We start from the raw sequence: 22,483 nt of genomic DNA on the forward strand, positions 1-22,483 counted from the left end.
AATAACCCTCCCCCCCCCCCAGCTACCCCAAAGAGAGCGGATCCGTTTCGTTTATGTCAATCATGTATCTAGGACTTGTGTTTATTTTTCCCACCAAGTTTCATCCCGATCCCTCCCCTCTAGGTGTTTTCCAGGTTTTACGGTTTCCCCCTCCCAACCTCCCCCCTAAATGTCACCAGATCCGGTAGGCATTTAAAATAAGAGCTCTAAGACACGATATCCTTCTAAACATCAAATTTCATTGAGATCTCGTCACCCGTTCGTAAGTTAAAAATACCTCATTTTTTTCCAATTTTTTTCCGAATTAACCGGCCCCCCACTCCCATTCCCTCCCCCCAGATGGTCAAATCGGGAAAACGACTATTTCTAATTTAATCTGGTTTGGTGCCTGATACGCCTGCCAAATTTCATCGTCCCTGCTTACCTGGAAGTGTCTAAAGTAGCAAAACCGGGACCGACTGACCGACCGAATTTGCGATTGCTATATGTCACTTGGTTAATACAAAGTGCCATAAAAACCGAACACTCACCAAATTAATCAATTCTTTTCTTATCTTTACTCGATGAGATAAGGGTCTCGTATAAAACTTCGAATAAATCCTAGTTGAAAGTCTGTGAGAAAGTATCTACAGAAAAATGAAAATCATAACCATATCTATAGTAATTCTGGTAGTCGTTTCAGCCAAAGAGCCAACCAACAAAGAAACTTATGATGACTATGAAGGTAAGGTTTTAATTTTTATCCAAGGCCTCGTCTTGATTTTTGAAATAGGGTTATAACATTTTTCAACTTAGTAAACTTATGCACAAATTACGGAGAGAAAATTTGACCAATTCTTAATTCATGTGTAATAAAAGACAACGCCATTCTCACAAGTATTATACATGTGAATTGATAGCCATTCTAATCCTACAAACGACTATTTCTTCAGTACTAAAAGCAATAAGAAAGTATGACAATGCTTCCACTGTAAAATTAATAGTGCTTCTCATCTAATCCATACAATTAAATAAAAAACTTTTCCTGCAAAAAACTTTTTCAAAGAAAAGTAACGAGCTCCATTAAACCAAAAGGAGCAAACATGTAATCAAATAATCTACCAAGCATAAAACTACCATACATTGGTATCAAACAGGTCGTAGTAACGAACTGTAGTAAGGAGCGACCCGGCTCAATAGCAACCAAAACTCTAAAAAATGAAATTTTGATACCAATAGCTGCATCAAAAGAACCGCATTTTAATGCTGACTTTAAATATATAAGTTTCATCAAGTTTAGTCTTACCCATCAAAAGTTAAGAGCCTGAGAAAATTTGCGTGGTTAGAGAAAATAGGGGAAAACACCCCCTAAAAGTCATAGAATCTTAACGAAAATCACAACATCAGATTCACCGTATCATAGAACCTTACGGTAGAAGTATCCTATCTACAAAAATGTAGAATTTTGTATTTTTTGCCAGAAGGCAGATCACGGATGGGTGTTTATTTGTTTGTTTGTTGTTTTGTTTTCCCAGGGACGATCGTATCGACCTAGTTGTCCTAGAATGTTGCGAGAGGGCTCATTCTAACGAAAATGAAAAATTCTAGTGCCTTTTTTAAGTGACCATAAAGATTTGAGGGCACCTAGGCCCCCTCCCACGCTAATTATTTTCCCAAAGTCAATGGATCAAAATTCTGAGACAGCCATTTCATTCAGCGTAGTCGAAAAACCTTATAACTATGTCTTTGGGGACGACTTACTCCCCCGGAGTCCCCGTGGGAGGGGCAACAAGCTACAAACTTTGACCAGTGCTTACATATAGTAATGGTTATCGGGAAGTGTACAGGTGTTTTCAGGAGAATTTTTTGGTTGGGGGGAGGGGTTGAGAAGAAGGATATATGACGGGGTAACTTTCCATCGAGGAATTTGTCGTGAAGGAAGAAAATTTCCATGAAGGGAGCGCAGGATTTACTAGCATTATTAAAAAAAATAGTGAAAAAATAAATAAGAAAACATTTTTTCAGCTGGAAGTAAGGAGCAGCATTAAAACTGATCTTAACATGTATCTGAGACTTCTGCTTCTTTTTCTCACCAAGATTCATCCCGATCCTCCAATCTAAGCGTTTTCCATCATTTTAGGTTCCCACACCCCAAACTTCCCCAATGTCACCAGATCCGGTCGGAACTTAAAATAAGAGCTTTGAGACACAATATCCTTCTAAATATCAAATTTCATTGAGATCTGATCACCCGTTCGTAAGTTAAAAATACCTCATTTTTTCTATTTTTTCAGAATTAACCCTCCCGCAACTACCCCAAAGAGAGCGAATCCGTTCCGGTTCTTGTGCTTATTTTCCCCACCAAGTTAAACTGTTTTAAAAAGAAGAGTTGAGAGAAAGAGTCAAACTTTAGCGTAAAGAGCGGGGCGTTGATGAGGAAGCAGCCCCTTTCATATAAGAAGTAATTTTTGTTCGTTTTAAGTTTTAATGCCGTATTGATATTTGTTGTATTTGTATTGATATTAATTCCTGAAAGCTAAATATCTAAAGTTTTTTTTTCAAAGCTAAATATCTTAAGTTTTTTTTTTCAAAGCTAAATATCTAAAGTTTTTTTTTTCACTCAGGCTGGATTTAAAGCTTTGATATTTCTAAGTCCAAGCGCAATTTTTGCATGATTTTCAGGGAAATTTCCAAATATTCTAGAATAGGGAAAATTGCATGGCCTAGTAGTCCTATTGGTGGATCCTAGTCTGGTTTCAATGCTGTTTCCATTTCATTTTTAATTCTGTACTAAGCACAAAAGAAAATTGTAATATTATTTATTTTAGTAAAGCGCCTAATAAGCAGCAGGCCTTATGATTTTACGGTTAGAGAAACAGGCAGTAGACATACTCTTGTTTATAGTGAGGAATGTAGGTGTCTTGAACAGTTTTGGAAAGAGGTTATAAATGAATCTCGTAATTTTAGGAGTAGTATATTGTTAATACATTTTTTGGGATGGGGAAGGATATTGAGGGAGGCTAAGTGTCAGCTCCCATGATTTTAGAGTAAACTATCATTAACCAGTTCTTTTTTGGAGGAAGGGGGATTAGGTTCAGGAGGGAGGGCCAGGGGCCTGCTCTCATGATTTATCAATAATTAATTATTTTTGGAGAGTCGGGGGGGGTCATTCTGGACCAGGTTTCGGCTCCCATAAATTTTGGAATTAAATATTATTAATAATTTTTTTTTGGAGGGGGTTCGGTCTGTGGATAGCCAATGATGAGTTTTAATTTTAAAATAAAATTATGGTAACAAGATTTCCTCGAAGGGGAGGAGTAATGCAAAGAAGGCCATGGGTCAAGTCCTTTAAGTTTTGGAACATAATAAAGCAGAGGGGGGAGGTTGACTTATCTGATCTTTGAACCATTTTAAAAACCCTCGCATAAAAACTTTACAAGCCTCCATGATAGAGCAGACAACACTTGCCCACAAGCTCTGGGGAGGGGGGGGGGGGGGGGGGTAGTGTTAACTCTGGAGTTTTTGTTATCTGATCTTTTGACCTGTTTGGAAAAGTGGCTTGGTGGGGGGGGGAGATAGTTGCCGTCAAGTTACTTTTGATTCTCAAAGAGGGAACATGAACTTTCGATTTCTAGTCATTTGAGTCCTCTCCAAAGTTAACCCTTTCCATAAAAATATCATATGCACCTGAGTGGAAGTTACATCCCTTTCCCTGGGTTTTTGGGGAGGTTACATTAACCTTATTTTTTTTATCTGATCGTTGGACTGTTTCAAACAAATGTATATCTCAAAATTTTGATTAAATGCGTTGGGAAAAAAAGGTGTAGGTATAATGGGGCAGGGATAGATATCCCCGTTCACTTTGACTCTTAAAACAAGGACTCTCCATCCAAAGTTATTACGACAACCTTTTCCATTAGACCCTATATACTCCCAGGGCAAAAGTTACAACCCTGGTCTCTCCAATTCCAAAGGAGGAGGGTATTTTTGTCCTTATGTTTTGTTATCTGATCGTTGGATTATTTAAAAGATTATATCTAAATCAACTTGATCGATGCATTTAAGGAACAGAGGGTGTCCGAGGGAAGTAGTTAGACCTACCCTCCTTTCCCTTACGACTCATAAAAAATGTATTTGGAACTTTCAATTTCAAACGTATTGAGCTACCTCTGAAGTTTATATAGCCACCCCTTATGTAAAAACCTTATATGACCCCGGGACATAACTTAAAACACTTGCCACTGGGCTCTGGGGGTTGTGTTGACCTCCAAGTTTTGCTATATGATAATTGAATTGTTTACAATAAAATGACTGTCTCAAAATTTTACCGGATAGGTTTGGGGGGAAAGGGCCTGAGGGAAGGGTTAGATTACCTCTGACCTCTTTTGGCTCTTAAAAGTGAATATAAAAGTGAAATTGAAAAGTGAATTTTCAATTTCCAACCAAAAGAACCCATCTGAAGCTAATATGCGCCACCCTTCCGAAAGAAGCATATATGCTCCCAGAGGATAATTTACAACACCTTTCCCTGGGCCTTGGGGATTTGTCAGCCCCTGAGTTTTTTTTATCAGATCTTTTAACTGTTTTTAAAATTTTTATCAGATGTATTTGGGAAATAAGGGCGGGGGGGGCTATTTCAAATCCCATCACTTATGATTCCTAAAAAAGACTCTTTAACTTCCGATTTTTATCAACATACCTCCCTCCGAAGTCTATACGACCATCCATTCCATATGAAGTGTCTCTATAGTAAAACATAAATATTAGAGTCTTATAGCCTTGGGGTTGGTGGGGAAGGCTAGTTGCCATCAGATCACTTTAGAATCTTGAAAACCGAACTAGAAGTTCAATTTCTAGTCATTTGACTCACTTTCGAAGTTTATACGCCCACCTTTTCCATAAAAACTGTAAATCCCTCACGCATAAGCTACAACCCTCCCCCGGGTTCCGGGAGGATTATCTTGACCCTTGCACTTTCATCTGATCTTTGCACTATTTTAAACAAAACGGCTATATCAAAATTCTGATTGGATGCATTTGAGGAAAAGAGGGTCTTGGGAGGGGGTACATTCCAGCCGATCATTTTTGATACCTCTTAAAACAAGAGAGGACAGCTCATGTGGCACTTTTGACGAGGGAAGAGCCAAGAGTTTCATCCAACCAAGTTTCATTACCATCTCATGTTCAATTCTCATGTTCATTCTCAAGTTCATTACCAACAAAATGACTATCTGAAAATTTTTATCAGATGCATTTGGGGAAAAGGGCGGGAGGTATTTAACATCTGATCCCTCTTGTTGTTTTAGAAGTGAACTAGAAATTTGAATTTCCAAGCAAATAAGCCCCCTCTGAAGTTTATAGAGCTTTCCTTCCATAAGAAAAAATTTTACCCCAAGGGCATAATTTACAACGCCTGTCCCAAGGACCTGCGGAGTTTTGTTTTGTATTCCGATCTTTGAAGTATTTTTAACACAATGGCAATCTAAAAATATTTATTGGATGCATCTTGGTAAAAGAACGTGGTGGGGCTAGATGCCCTTCAATCACTTTTTACTCTTAAAGAGGGCACTGGAGCTTCCGATTTCGAATCGAATGAGCCCCTTCCAAAGTTCGTACGAATACACCTTCCATATGAAGTGTTGCTTGGAAAAGAAAATTATTGGAGCCGTATAGCCTTTACTATAATCAACGCTTGCGCGTTGCCTCTGAAAAGTCCTGGGTGTCATTTATAGTAGTATATGCCCCTTTTGAACCGACAGACGGAGATAGTAGTGACCCATATGATATTCACTTACAGTTTTAGGAGTAAGTAGAAAGGGTTCTAGGTGCAAATTCGGTGTTTTATTAGAAGATTTTTAAAACCCAGGTCGGTAGAAATAAGGATTGATGGTATCCTAGCCCAGATAAATTTTCTGTAGGAAAAAAAAAATATTAATTATTCTGTTCACTGGACGTTGCGTAACTCCACAACCGAAACTGTTTTAAAACCGTTTTTCCGTTATTCAATATTACAATTTAATAGCAGCTCTGGCAGGAGAATTCTTTGAAATAACTTACCGAGGGTGGACAGCACCGTCATAGGGTGGTATCTAGAGTAATAGGACTTAAGTATATTTGTGTCTATCCCCGAACAAAAGGACTTAAGAGCCGAATAATTATCAACACACATTTGAAATAAAATCTCTAATTTTTAACATAAGTGACACGTGCTGAAGGTGATTCACCGTGGTACTATCGACACTGGGTGCTTTGCAGTATTTCGGCTTTGATACTTCGTCAATAACCTTTTGTTTTTAAGAAATTATTAAATATTTCTTTGCTAAACACAAAGCTTCAACTTTTCACGTCAATACTTACTCGAATCATTTTCCAGTGCGTCTACTGATGTTCAAGAACATTAGCCAAAGAATATTTAACATCCAATTCATACTGTTTGATCAAAAGCCAAATATTATATAATTCTGTTTGGGGGTCTTTGGAGGCCTTCACTGCATCAACTGACTCTGTTCTTTCATATTTTTGGAAACAAAGTACATATGAACTAGACTGAGTTCTCCTTGAATTTCTCCACACTTCGAACCATAATTTTGAACAATATTTGGCATGCTTAATCGCAGGGGACTTGTAACATCTTTGTTTTCATTATTTCTTCATAGACCCTAGACAGAGACACTTTGTGGGATCCGTATAGAAAATCTTAACTCGATAAAATATATTTCAGAATTGACCTAATCGAAAAATATCGAGGCAAAAAAGGTGAAATTAGTTTCCCCAAGGAGTTAGGAGAGTGGCAAACGAATGATGTTATTTCGTGGTTCAAAATAAACATGTTTATCCCATTTGGGTTTTCAGCTTTCAGAGAAACCACTCTTACCGCTTTTTCTCCGACTTGTTTGTCTAATTGAACTTTTTTCGTCGAATATTTTGTAGTTCTTATTAAAACTGTGACTGATAGCAAATCGCCACTTCCAAATAAGTCGAGTCACAAAATATCAAATTTAACGCTTCAAACTATGACTTTGAGACAACATAAACATGAGAGTCTAAAAAAAAACAAAAACAGAAATGATCAAGCGATAAGCTTGACAAACCGACAGCTCCAAACAAGTCAAACCAACAAATATAAAAACCAAACTTAGCAAATCAAAACTTTCAGACAAAACATCAGTTCTAAACCAGCCAAACAACAAAATATCAAAACTTAATATAAGCCATAATTTTTCATGGTTGAGAATCAATGTTGAAAAAGGCCAAATCATCATTTCCTGATTGTACAAATTACCACAAATTAATATGGCAAACCATACGTTTCAGATAAAATACTTATGAAAGAATAAAAAACTAAACTCAGAAATACAACGTAAAAACCAAAAATTTAATATAGCAAGCCATAACATTCAGTCTACACGCGTATGAAAAGTTATGAAATCAAATTTAAAAAGACCATTTCATGTGTTCCAAGCATGTCAAACAACATAATATCAAAGTTTAACTTAGTAAACCATAACTTTAAGACAAAAGACTTATGAAAGCCTAATAAATTAAACTCAGAAAAGACCATATAATCAGTTCCCGACATGACAAACCACAAAATACTAAAAATTGAAAAACAAGCCATGTGTTTCAAATAACACACACTTGAAAGGTTAAGAAACCATCCTTGAAAAAAACCAAGTTCATAAGTTCCACACTAATCAAACCAGAAAATACCGTACAAACCAGAAAAGCTTAGCATAGTAAAACCTAATTTTTAGTCTATACTCTTAGAAAATATATAGAAACCAAAATCAGAAGAGACCAAAATGTAGGTTCTGGACAAGTCAAACCAGAAAACACCATAACATAAAACAGCAAACCATAACATTCAGACAGCAAACTAATGGAATGTTAGGAATTGAAAATCAGAAAAAAGTTAACTGTCAGTTCTTGACAAGAATCGCCACAAAATACCCAAACTTAACAGAGCAAGGTCAGTTTGCACGGGTTTTAGAATACAAAATCGTTAATAATAATTTTAGAGGAGTGGGACCTAAGATTCATCTAGTTGTGGACAAACCTAGCTTTAGTGATCCGTGATAATCATTTTTCTTGACAAAGGAGTGGGTTTTTTCTTAACGTCATTTTTGTAAGGATTTAGTAATGCCGTTCAGATAAGATGAACATAACAAAACAAACAAATTTATACTGATTTGTGACATCCATTTCATTTTCCTTTTCAAGACAATGAAGAGGTTTTTTCCTGAATGACACATAAGTGAGATTCTTTTAATGACAGATCACGGAAGATGAAGCATCTCGCAAAAAAACCTCGTTAGACTGAATCATAATAATAATTATTTTCTCTCTCAAGACGACGGAACAAATTTTTTACCTAGTGATATTCACGTAAATTCATCGAATTGATAGTCCAAATAAGATGAAACATTAAAGAAGAAAACTGAAAGCCTAGTTTTAGAGATTTAGAATGCTAATTTCTTCAATTTTCAAAACAATAGAACAAGTTTTTTTTTAACAATATTAACGTAAGATTTTTGTAATTACAATTTACTTAAGACGCACGAAAAGATTTTTCATAAGACGAACGAATAGATTTTTCATAAGGTTAGAAACATACAAATGGTGGAAACAAACAAAACATGCGATTGGTTAGATCAAGGTTAGAAACATGCGAATGGTTTTAAAAAGTCAGCAGGACATGAATAGAATTTCAACCCACAAAATTTTCTTGACAAGCCAAACCCCAAAAATACCAAAACATAACATAACTTGGTCAGTTGCCATTAGTATCGGAGTAAAATACCGTTACTGATATTTTTAGGAGACCGGGGCCGTGGACGACCAGTTCCATAAAGCCTTGGAATTAAATCTCAAATTTTTTTTGGAGGGGGTGCACATGAGCCATGGAGGACCAAGCGCTCGGGGTAGATGCTTATTTTACTTACGTTTTGAAAAAAGTAGAGGGGGCAGAGGACATTTGTACGTGGGGGAAAGCGTTCACTTCAAATGAAATAGCATATTATTAATAGAAATTTAGGAGGACAGACGAATGAGAACTTGGAGGGCCAGGGGTAAAGGTGGGGGAGAAGGCAGTAGCCATTTCTCTTTATTTAGTTGAAAAATTTCATGATTTACTAATATACCAATAAAACTGATAGTACTCCAAAAGCGTACAGCACAGAAAGAAAACCAGATAAACACGTATTTGAAAACGTTAATTAGTGAAACTAGATTAACACCAAGAATCATAGTATTCCTTCGACATTCTGAAATAAACAAGTAAAGCATAAATGCGAAATGATTGACCTTCACTCGAAATTAAAGAGATTTGTTGTGCAATTTTTGTCTTGCTTCCAGGAATCCCAGCATTAATACGACAGTTCAATATAAGCCAATTATGCATGTAGATGAATTCGTTTAACCTTCACTCAAAGCCAAACAAATCGGTTAGGCAACTAGCATACGAGCCAAGTACTATTATGACCCACATAGTGACCCTAGCATTATTGTATCATCTTAATTCAATATACACAAATATGTGAAATATTGTGACCTTCGTTCAAAGTCAAAGAAATCTTTTACACAACTAAAGTGCCAGCCAAATTAGAGCTAATTGACCCCAACAGGAGATGTTGGGTATAAATTTGGTCTAGGTCCCTGTCTGAAGCATAGCCCTTATACTACGAACTTTTTGTGTCGAATTTTCATTAAAGCCTAGGTAAGAAAAAAAAGATATTGCTGAAAAACTGATTTCAATTTTATTCTATTTTTTTATTTTATTTGACATTCAAATAAATGAGAGTTGATTTTTTTTGTAGAAAAACCGCATAATTATTACATTTTAATTTCATTTTCTTTTCTGATAAGAAAAACTGTAATTCTGCATGTGCTCTACTTTTTTTTAGTCCGAGTACACTTTAGGTATATCGAGGTACCAGAAAGGGAAACGTTTGAAGCAATTTATTCAAGACTATGTAACGCCCTCAATTCCTTTTAAATGACCCTATTCCGGGTGAATCCCCCTCCCCCTCTCCATTCCAATCTCATATTTCAGCCTTAGGTTCCAAACTTTCTTACGGTGCATTTAACCAGGCTTTCGAAACATGTTCATCAGTTTGAGATAATTTAAAAGGAAAGTGGGAGAAAAAAGGCAACATATTTTTTTTCCGATGCCTCACTAATTTACAAGAACAGTTTATAATTTTAGTCTACATTTCATAGTCATTTTTAAGCCAGTGATAGTGAGACAACTGGCTATCATACAGAATAGTCTGGTATATAATATAATGAAGGTTTATTTTTATTACAGATAATTGCAAGGGGCTCTCTTGCTCCAGAGTGCAAAGTCGTAATGAAGACTGCATTTCTGCACTTCCAGATGCCACTGACCTTATATTGACCTTACCATACCAAAGTCACTGCGCTAAATCATTATCAATTGGTGATTTACAAACATATATAGATCAAAGTATAAGAAAGTTCAGGACAGGGCAGATATTTGCATTTGCAACAGATAAAAGAGACCCTTATCTATTACCATGCGATGGCGCGTCATATTATAAAGCCGATTATCCTGACTTGTATGATGCCCTTAAATACACCATAGGTACTGAGGAGGAAGGAGATGATCCCTTAAAGTTTAGAGTGCCTAATTTGGGTCCCACTCCTTATTTAAGAGCAGCCTCTCGTAGCAGTGTTGGTGAGAAGACTATGCAGAGCATACAATCACACAGTCACACTTCTGAGCCAATAGTAGGTCAAATGGACAATATTGTGAGTTATGGCAAACATTTATGGACTAGCGGTGCTTTTTCAGCAACTCATTTAAACAATAACCCACCTACTGCAAAAAGTTGGGATAGTAATTTTGGTGATAATGATATGACGATTGTTAAATTTCAAGCAACACCTCGCATAAATAGTGCAGGTAGTTCAGAGACTCGTCCCAATTCGTATGGAGTGTACTATGCAATTCATATTTAGGTTAGTGGATCTTGTTTTAAGTGTTGTTGTAAAATTATTAGAAATAAAAAGGAAATTTAATGGCAAATAAACACATTAAAGAACTCAGTAAAATAAATGACCCCGAAGACTGATCAGAAAGCTGTTGACAAATCGGATGGCTCAAAAACATTTTCTATTGATGATATAAAAGATTTTAACAAAATCCCCAAGCTCGATTTTTGTATAAAAGAGGTGCATGCGAGCTTTTGAGGGATTATTAAAACGTTTGAACGGGTGAATTCTTTACAGATTAAATAAAAAAAACGAGTTTTTTTAACTGAAACTAAGGAGCGACATTAAAACTTAAAACGCACAGAAATTACTTCGTATATGAAAGAGGCTGCTTCCTCATCAACGCCCCGCTCTTTACGCTAAAGTTTGACTCTTTCTCTCAATTCTTCTTTTTAAAACAGAAAAAAACTTTAGCGTAAAGAGCGGGGCGTTGATGAGGAAGCAGCCTCTTTCATATACGAAGTAATTTCTGTGCGTTTTAAGTTTTAATGTCGCTCCTTAGTTTCAGTTAAAAAAACTCGTTTTTTTTATTTAATTTCTGAACGTTTTTGAATCAATGCATGTTTTGATTTTGGCTCTCCGCAGAGGAATAATCAAAACGAAATTTGCATATTTTTTTTTTTTGGGCTAAATGGCTTTCTCATAATTTTGATCGAATGATTTTGAGAAAAAAAGAGCGGGGGCGATGCCTAGTTGCCCTCCGATTTTTTGGTTAATTAAAAAGGCAACTAGAACTTTTAATTTTTTACGAATCTTTTTATTGGTAAAAGATTTACGTAACTTATAAATTAGCTTACGTAAAGAACTTTTGTATTCTCATGTTTTTATTACATATATGAGGGGATTCGCCCCATCGTCAGTACCTCGCTCTTTACACTAAAGCTTAAATTTTATCCCAATTCATTAAGAATGACCCCTGAATCACAAAAGCCGTAGAATAAATAGTTGAAATTACTAAAAATACTTTAGCGTAAAGAGCTAGGTATCACAAGGAGGTGAGCCCCTTATATGGGTAATAATTTCTGTTTGTTTTAAGTTTTATTGCTGTTCCTTACTTCCAGCTGAAAAAGCTTTTTCACATTTATTTTTAATTTTTTTTTTAAATAATGCTAGTAAATCCTGCTCTCCCTTCATGGAAGTTTTCTTCTCCCATGACAAATTCTCGATGGAAAGTTCCCCCCAGCATATCCCCCTCTTCTCAACCCCTCCCCCAACCAAAAAAATCCTCCTGAAAACGCCTGTACACTTCCCAATAACCATTACTATATGTAAGCACAGGTCAAAGTTTGTAACTTGTTGCCCCTCCCACGGGGACTGTGGGGGAGTAAGTCGTCCCCAAAGACATAGTTATAAGGTTTTTCGACTACGCTGAATAAAATGGCTATCTCAGAATTTTGATCCGTTGACTTTGGGAAAATAATTAGCGTGGGAGGGGGCTTAGGTGCCCTCCAATTTTTTTGGTCACTTAAAAAGGGCACTAGAACTTTTCATTTCCGTTAGAATGAGCTCTCTTGCAACATTCTAGGACAAATGGGTCGATACGATCACCCCTGGGGAAAAAAAAAACAACAAAAAAACAAAAAAACAAAAAAACAAATAAACACGCATCCGTGATCTGCCTTCTGGCAAAAAATGCAAAATTCCACATTTTTGTAGATAGGAGCTCGAAACTTCTACAAGAGGGTTCTCTGATACGCTGAATCTGGTGATGTGATTTTCGTTAAGATTCCATGACTTTTAGGGGGTGTTCCCCCTTATTTTCTAAAATAACGCAAATTTTCTCAGGCTCGTAACTTTTGGACTATGGGTAGTCCAAATGATGGGTAGGACTAAACTTGATGAAACTTATATATTTAAAACCAGCAGTAAAATGCGATTCTTTTGATATAGCTATTGGTATCAAAATTCCATTTTTTAGAGTTTTGGTTACTATTGAGCCGGGTCGCTCCTTACTACAGTTCGTTACCACGAACTGTTTGATGTATCTTTATTTCGATGGAATCCAGCGTTTAAAAACAAGCTATCCTAAACTCACCAAGAAATTAGAAAATACACGGGGAACCCCTATGGATTCTCTATATATTGAAGTCCCAGATTTACCAAAGAGATATACCTAACAGATTTACCTAGCGTAAGGGGTGCTTTTTCTACCACTGCAATATGTTTTTTACCAATTTGATAACCTGAAATCCCATAGCAAATGTCAATATGATAATCTTATGTAACTCATTTTTCATTTTCTTGAAATACACTTAACTATTTATACGGTTGCCTCTCGTGACTGTAACCGTAATTAATACTCCAATAAACCCCCTAAACCTTGCCCAGGGACACTCAACCTTTCTTTTCTAGTTTTCTTTTCTATTCTCTTGTATGCACACATTGCTATAATCAAAATGGTATAAATATTTAAAAATTGTAAAACTAGTAGGAAATAATTTCGTTGCAAGGAATAGAATAAAAAAACATGATAAAAGGAAAGATGGAGAGTTAAGAATAGTTCAAAATTCCATCAGTATTATTGAAATTACACTTTTTACTGCAAACATACTACACAAAGTCAGATTCAAATCAAATTATTATATGAAATTTATAATTGTGATTCCGAATAGGATATCTTTTTGCAGTACAGAAAAAAAGATACATCAAATGTTTCTTAGTAACAAACTGCAACTAAGGAGAGACACGGCTCAATAGTAACCAAAATTCTATAAAAAGAATTGGCTGATTCTGCTGGTTCTAAATATATAAGTTTAATTAATTTTAGTATTACCCATCAAAAGCTAAGAGCCTGAGAAGATTTGTCTTATTTTTAAAAAAGGGGGGAAACATCCCTTAAGAGTCAAATAATCTTAATGATTATCACGCTTTCAGATTCAGTGTATCAAAAAACCTTATTGAAGAGGTTTAAACTCACCAAGAAATTAGAAAATACACGGGGAACCCCTATGGATTCTCTATATATTGAAGTCCCAGATTTACCAAAGAGATATACCTAACAGATTTACCTAGCGTAAGGGGTGCTTTTTCTACCACTGCAATATGTTTTTACCAATTTGATAACCTGAAATCCCATAGCAAATGTCAATATGATAATCTTATGTAACTCATTTTTCATTTTCTTGAAATACACTTAACTATTTATACGGTTGCCTCTCGTGACTGTAACCGTAATTAATACTCCAATAAACCCCCTAAACCTTGCCCAGGGACACTCAACCTTTCTTTTCTAGTTTTCTTTTCTATTCTCTTGTATACACACATTGCTATAATCAAAATGGTATAAATATTTAAAAATTGTAAAACTAGTAGGAAATAATTTCGCTGCAAGGAATAGAATAAAAAACATGATAAAAGGAAAGATGGAGAGTTAAGAATAGTTCAAAATTCCATCAGTATTATTGAAATTACACTTTTTACTGCAAACATACTACACAAAGTCAGATTCAAATCAAATTATTATATGAAATTTATAATTGTGATTCCGAATAGGATATCTTTTTGCAGTACAGAAAAAAAGATACATCAAATGTTTCTTAGTAACAAACTGCAACTAAGGAGAGACACGGCTCAATAGTAACCAAAATTCTATAAAAAGAATTGGCTGATTCTGCTGGTTCTAAATATATAAGTTTAATTAATTTTAGTATTACCCATCAAAAGCTAAGAGCCTGAAAAGATTTGTCTTATTTTTAAAAAAGGGGGGAAACATCCCTTAAGAGTCAAATAATCTTAATGATTATCACGCTTTCAGATTCAGTGTATCAAAAAACCTTATTGAAGAGGTTTGAACCTTCTTTCTGCTAAAATGTCATATCTTCTTTCTTTTTTTTCAGAAAAAAATATCACGGATGCGCATTTATCTGTTTTTTTTGTTTTTTTTTTCCGAGGTATAATCGTATCAACCCAGTGTTCCTATAATAATGAAAGGTGGTTCACTCGACCACAATTTGTATCATAGTTGAGAGACCCAATAACTATGCCTTGGATATAATATTGCCCCCCCCCCTACACCCCAGGGGAAAGATCTTTCAGTTAGGAAATTCCTCCGTTGTCTACAAATAGTATTTGTTATTGGGAAGTATACCTACAATTTTGGGCGGGGAAGGGACAAATTTGATTCTGGGTTTTTCTATCGAAGAATTTTTCCTGAGGAAGGAAGTTTCCAGGGGAACTATCAAGGGGAAGTTTTACAGCGGGAAAATTTGCCGTGATTGCTATGCAGAATTATCTTTTATGCCTTGCTTCTCTTATCAGTCTTAGTTTCACGCATGGAGAAGTTAAAAGTAATTGTCTGGAGTAAATTTTAACTGAGAATGCATTGCTTAGAGAATAATCCTGAGAGGAGGGGTATTTCTCCATAGAGGTTTAGCCATATATCCTAACATTATTTATAACAAGATCAGAAATTGAATAAACTGAAAGTAAGGAGCAGTACTAAAAGTTAAAATGAACAGAGATTACTACGTATATCAAGGGGGCTGCCCCCTCCTCAACACGTTGCTCTTTACGTTAAAGGTTGAATTTTGTTCAAAATTCTTAGGAAACATCCATATACGAGAACTGAAACCATTAAAATTAAAACTCAGAGTAAAGAACTCAAACGTTTAAGAATTTCATGCATAATAATTTCTATTTTTAATGATGATTATTTACATTCTATTCTTATTGATTCATTTTATTTATATGTAATTGGTTACTCATCTTAACAATTATTTAATACACTAACAAATAATTTTATACTAAAGAAATATTTTTCTTCATTTATATTTCCATTTTTTAAACTTTTTTTGACTAGAAAAATCTAATTCATTTTATCTTATACTTAGATTGCCGAACATTGTTTAATTTTGTTTCGAAAGTAGTCAAAGCTTTAATGTTACTCTTCCATATAAATAAATTAGTAACAACCCCAAACAACCCTCAAGCCAACGGTAAAATTGAAAGTAGACAACAATTATTTACACAACATAATAGACACAAAACATCCTATGAATTTATACAGAGCATAATAGAAGAGATTGGCTGTAAATATTACCCTATTTAACAAATGTAATTAACACGACATTTTCCCCAACAATAAACGATAACCCCTATTACAAACTATTTGGAAAAGACTTTCAAATGCCCCACGACAAGATTATAGAGTCAAGCCAACATCATAATCGTTTCTTAGATTCAATAGAATGAGAAAGACCTATAAACTCGTAAAACAAGAAATTGAAAAATAAAACAAAAGGCCAAAAATATGCAAAATTTTAAGGGAGAACTTAATTTTCAAATAGGAGATTGCGTTTACTTGAAAAATTAAATTAAAGCTGACGGCAAAAAGCTCTCTGATCAGTACTATGGAACCTACAAAATAATAAAAAAAATATGATAACGGTATTACATTTAAAATACTAAACCCCAAATCTGGAAAAATCTATAAGTCCCACATTAGTCGCATAAAAAGGGCAAAACTTGCAGAAGCTTGGGCTTCACGTCCCAAAATGTTGGAATCCTCAAACGATGAAAATAAATCGCCACAATAAAGATTAAGGGAGCTTAAATATTTCAACGATAAACAAGGATATTTTGAAAATAATAGTGAAGAGGATGAATTCCATGAATTTCTAACTATGAGAAGTATGACTTAACCCCAAAAATAGAACAACAATCATACAAAACAACAAAGAAAGCGATTAATCTTCAGGTGAAAATTAAGAAAAACTACGCTATACAATTTTCCCAGAATCCCAATTTTTCCTGACAGAATCTCAACCCTCTACCCTCCAAACATTTCCCAAATGGCACGGTATCCCCTACAACACCTATAGATAGACTCTTAACACTATATGAAAAACTAAATAAAGCTGTAGATACTCCCGGTTACCAAAGGCCAGAACCACCCCAACCAGCCACAGAAGAAAACGTGACGTGAAGCAATGGACATAATAAATTATCCTATTAAAACCAGACAAAGTTCGTTTGCAAAAAATCCTGAAACACATGAAGAGCAATACCTCGAAATAATAGCATCAAAAGCCAAACCCAAGGATTGGGCATCCCAGAAAGAAACTATGATGCAATCAATCTCCCATCCTCCAGAAGATATGGCCTTCAAACAATGGAGACATCCTAAGAAAACATTTGACTCTTCCCAAAGTTCACAAGAATCCTTTAATTCCCCCAAATCAATAAATCAACAAGAAGAATCGATAAACAGGCCCACTACTTTCAGAGGAGAAGAAATTTTCGAAGAACAAGCCGGTTCAACACCTAAATCTCAAATTTCTTCTTCCAAAGACTCAAAGACTAAATCGTCAGGTACATGCTCTTTGGAAACTGACTGTAAATCAGACCAAGAAGAGCCTAAGGACTCAAAGAAATAGAAGCTACATTCTACGACAGAACACACAAAAAGAAGCGAAATTAAGAAGCACAAAATTTCTAATGAAACAGGGTAAAGTTTATATTTTTATCCAAGGCCTCATCTTAATTTCTAAAATAGGGCGATAAGATTTTTCATCTTAGCAAACTTATGCACAAATTACGGAGAGAGAATTTCACCATTTCTTAATTCATGTGTAATAAAAGACAAAGCCATTCTAATCCTATAGACCACTCTTTCTTCAATACTAAAAACAATAAGAAAGTATGACAATGCTTATACTATAACATTATTAGTGCTACTCACCTAATCCATACAATTAACTAAATCAATTTTTCTGCAAAATAACTTTTTCAAAGAAAAGTAAAGAGTTCTATTAAACCAAAAAAGAGCAAATATGTAATTATATAACATACCAAGTGTAAAACTACCATACATTGGCATCAATAAATAGGAGTGACACCCCTCTAGGAGATTATGGCCTAGTAAACAACAAAGCATTCGCATGGGATTCTGGTTAATGAATAATTTTTCTGGGCTTTGTCGGTTTTGGCATGTGTTTCCGGGCTGAAAAAATACTCATCCTAGCTACTTTATTTACTGTGGGCTGCCTCTCCGTAGTAGCATTATATTTTTAGGCATGAATTTATAATTATTCGGAATCAATAGGCTAGAAAAAATCTGTGCATGATTTTGACTCTTGTTAATAAGAAAGCATCACCAAGTGCTGAAAACCATGTTATAACCAATATGGTCAAGTATTGCACAAAACCTCCGTTTATACTGGAGGTCCCAGGGACTTTTCCTGAGGCAATAGTAATTTCAATGATTTAAAGAATATGAGAATTAAAACTTGGAATATTATGAAGTAAAAACCAAGTATGTTATCGAGACAATTTGAACTAGACTTATAAGTAGTTCCGCAAACCCCTTGTTTCAGGGGTAGGAAGCAGAAAATTAGGCGATATAGAATTTATTTACTCTGGCAGTAGGTATGGGGTGCATAGGCGAAGGGGTGTGGATCATGATGAATAAGAATACTGCTAAGTCTCGTTTAGGTTGGGAACTACTACTGTTAATAACTGATGGCATCATCCAGCTGCCAGAGGCCAATACAGCTACGCAAGCTCCTCTTCCGTCCCATTCTATTCCAAACCTACCTCTTTACTCCCTCACAGGAAGTTCCCCTTTCCCTTAAATCTTTCTTTAAGACATCTGGGTAAAGGGTTTATTGACAGGGAGTAGGGCTCAAGATGAATACGGAGCCGGCTAAGTCTTGTTTAAGCTGGGAAGGTATTAACAGTAGAATACTAATCGGTCAATTTTTGACTTTTAATTAGAAAAAACTCTCCGAGAAAAGGAGCTTTTAAACGACCAGTAAAGGTTGGAATAGACTTAAATCAGGAAAAATAGAAACCTGCAATAAATCAAACTTAAAACGACCGGAAATTACTATTCAAGAATAAATGAAACCCAAAACAAACAGAAAAAAAATAAACAATCCCAGCAGAACGACGTAAAAAGGCACTATTGTAATTGAATAAATAAATCTTAAAACGAGTATAGTTTGAATTGAATATACAAATAAAGCTTAAGACAAACGATAATATTTCTTTATTGAAGTATAAATGAAACACCAAACGAATAGAAATTAAATAAACAATCATAGCAAACAAACATACAGTAGATGCTAATATAAATAAATAAATAAATCTTAAAACCAGTGAAACTTAAATTGAATCTTCAATGCATGCTTGAAAGGACCAAGGATCACTACAAATAAGAGTTTGGGTTTTGCTGTAAAAGTTTAAAAACTACTGGGTCATGGGCGCTTTACTGAATGTGAACTCTCTTTATTAACTACTAAATTGCAAAAACTATAAATACACACAACCGCCCTGTGGAAGGCTCAGAGAGCCTGATGTTGGACGGCTGCAATCCTCTGATTCTCAACCTAATTTAATAAAAAAAAAACAGAAATAAAAGAAGGACAAAACACTCTCACTCAATTACTCCTTAATACCAGAATATACATAAATAAAGGCTAACCATAATTATAAAAAAAAGAAGAAGAAGAAAAAAAATTATCTCCCCACTCCCAATAAATGTTTTTTAAAATTTGCTTTAAACAACCCAATATGTTCCGCTTCCCTAATGCCAGCTGGGATATCATTCCAAATAGCCGGAGCTAAATACCTAATTCCGAAAGCTGCACGTGTGGTATCTCGGTACTCAACAATAAAATTATAAAGGCTTGATAATCTTGAATCTGACCAATGTTAAGCACTCGTAATTTCTCAAAACATGACGCGGTATCATTCACATTTTCTACACAATTACCAAGAAGACATTCCGTTTTATTTTGTAGGATCTGAACTCTTTTGAAATTTGCATAGAAATTACTAGACCAAAGGACACAACCATAAGAAATAGAAGGCGCAACAATGGTGTGGTATAATAATAAAAGAACTGGTAATGGTAAAATATGCTTTAATCGACGAAAAATTCCCAAACCTCTAGCAACTTTAGCTGCAACAAGATCACTATGGTTCTTCCCAGATAGATTACAATCAAGCTGGAACCCCAAATAACGCACTTCACACACCTGTGACAAAGGCCTGCCATTAAAAAATATCTTTTTATCAACACATGGAGGCTTACCAGCTCTCCTATAAATCATAAAATTAGTTTTATTAACGTTTACTGACAAAATGCTCAAACTTGTAAATGCAAAAAATGCCTTTAATACCCAATTAACTTTCAACAACAAATCATCGACAGATTGAATAGACATAGTTAAAGCTGTATCATCCACAAAAGTCGTAATACAACACTCAGGTAGGTAGAAACGCATTGAATCAACATACACAAGGTACAGAAGTGGTCCCAAAACAGACCCCCGAGGTACAGCACACCTCACTTAAAAAGGAGAAGAAAACACATTATTTAATAGAACTTGAATAGATCTAACCCTTAAAAAACTATTAAACCACTTTAAATAGTTACAACGAACTCCAAGGGATTGTAGACGTTTGAGTAGTATATTAAAATCCACTGTATCGAATGCTTTTCTAAAATCGATAAAAACGGTCAAAGGGATTTCACCACGTTCAAAGCATTTATTTGAAATATCAAAAAGGGAATCCACGGCGTCCGACGTCGAATGACATTTCCTAAAGCCAAACTGGTTTTCACTTAACATCCCCGTTTTCATAAGGTGATCATAAAGCCTTTTCGGGACAATTTTTTCAAATATTTTCGAAAACAAGGGTAGGATAGAAATGGGTCTATAATTTTCAATTTCTAGCTTAGAGCCCCCTTTGTGAAAGGGGATTGCTTTTGCCCGTTTAAGCACATGAGGGAATATACCGGTTTGGAGGGGAAGATTGATGATTTGGATTAGACATGGCATTAAATAACACATCACTGACTTAAAAGTTTTCAGATTAATGCCATCTGTCCCTGCTGAATTTGATTTAATTGTTCTCACAACCTTCAGAATTTTGTCTCCAGTACAAGGCTGAAATTCAATTTCATTCCCCATTCCTCTATCATCCACAAATTCATCTTTCATTAAATCATTATTAAAATTCACCAGCCCTTGCGCCTGTACATTTTGCCCAACACTAGAAAAAAAGGTCAGCAAATTTAGTCGTGAGACTTATTTCATCATTAACAAGTTCGCCTTGAATCAGTAGCAAATTAGGTGAAGCTTCTTTCTCTTTTCCCAATAGGTCATTAATAACTTTCCAAATTCCTTTAGTATTATCCTTATTTAAACTCAATTGGTTGGCAAAGTATTCTTTTTAAGCCTTTCTTCTCATCGAGTTGACTTTGTTGAGCATTAATTTGAATTCTTCCAGTTTAATGGCACATTCAGTATTTAAATATTCCAAATACACTTGATTTCTCAAATCTGACACTTTAAGAATTTCAATAGTTATCCAGGGCTTCCTGGGTTCACACTCACAGGGTTTCAAGAATTTCAATGGGCAAGTCTTATCATAAATTGGCTGTACGACCTCCATCATACGATCAAATGCACCAGAAGCATTATCTTTCATATCCATAATCTCACTAAAATCAATGGTACTCAACTCATCACCAAACCTCTGTAAATTCACCTTATTCAATGACCTAGTCATTACTTCATTATTTTATTTCTTTTTATTCGACCACAAGGTACCGCTCCAACAACTGGGAAATGGTTCGAACAAGGGTATGATTTCAACATGATCCGGATTAAATTTGACTCACTTCTATTACACCCCAGCCCCTTTATATCAATATTATAACCCTTTCCTTCTCCACCTTAAATTTTTAGCTTTCGAAATTATTTTCACGGTTCACGAGGAAAAAATTAAGAGAGAAAAAAATGTTTCGAAGAAAAACAAAGAAAAAAGGCTTCAGCAGTTATTTAAGGAACTTGCAATCATTCCACTCCCAGAGAATTTTACTGAGGCCTAAGTACCTCAATTCTATGACAAGAATTCAAAATCACGACAAAAATGCGACAGTCGATTGAGAGTACAGAGTTTCGTTTTCACCCAAGTACCCTTATTCACATTTTTTCCCTTAAGGCTGATAATATAGGCCTGCTTGGTGCGTCGAAATACCCTCCCAGGACATTGTTTAGTCTTTAGACCCGGTCTCATTAACCCAACCTAACCCTTTTTCAAACTAGCAAAAAGTAGCTAAACTAGAATTTTAACAATTTTTGCTTATTTAGGGTACAATCCTAGGCATTTGCTTATAAAAACCGCTTTTCTGTGAGAATTAGGCACAATAAATAGACCACACTAGAAGGTTTTCTTGGAGGAATAGTTATTTTTTTTCTCTGTGAACTCTCTTTATTAATTACTAAATTACAAAAACAATAATTACACACAACCGCCCTGGGAGAGGCTCAAAGAGCCTGATGTCAGACGGCTGCAATCCTCTGATTCTCAACCTAATTTAATAAGAAAAAAAAGAAACTAAAAAAAAAGGAAACTAAAGAAAGACAAAACACTCTCACTGAATTACTCCTTAATACCAGAAAATACATAAATAAAGGCTATTAATAGTCTTCTTCAAATAGAATACTCCAAGATACTTTTCTTGGTGGAATAGTTATTA

At 35.2% G+C, this 22,483-nt stretch overlaps 1 protein-coding gene across 1 annotated transcript; it reads left to right on the top strand.

Moving 5' to 3' along the window:
• The first annotated feature begins 589 nt into the window (after window positions 1-589).
• On the top strand, window positions 590-11,042 carry LOC136040395 (uncharacterized). The gene is made up of 2 exons (XM_065724668.1): window positions 590-724; window positions 10,286-11,042. The coding sequence occupies exons 1-2, from the start codon at window positions 637-639 to the stop codon at window positions 10,957-10,959; spliced, it is 762 nt and encodes a 253-aa protein (XP_065580740.1). The 5' UTR covers window positions 590-636; the 3' UTR covers window positions 10,960-11,042.
• The last annotated feature ends 11,441 nt before the right edge of the window (window positions 11,043-22,483 follow it).

The sequence above is a fragment of the Artemia franciscana genome, chromosome 20 (assembly GCF_032884065.1).
Source record: "Artemia franciscana chromosome 20, ASM3288406v1, whole genome shotgun sequence".
Lineage (NCBI taxonomy): Eukaryota > Metazoa > Arthropoda > Branchiopoda > Anostraca > Artemiidae > Artemia > Artemia franciscana.

Bases quoted from the DNA above. Each gene is read 5' to 3' on its own strand.
- LOC136040395 (XM_065724668.1), top strand. From the start codon at position 637: ATGAAAATCATAACCATATCTATAGTAATTCTGGTAGTCGTTTCAGCC. The intron at 725-10,285 runs GTAAGGTTTTAA...TTTTTATTACAG, and splicing joins AACTTATGATGACTATGAAG to ATAATTGCAAGGGGCTCTCT.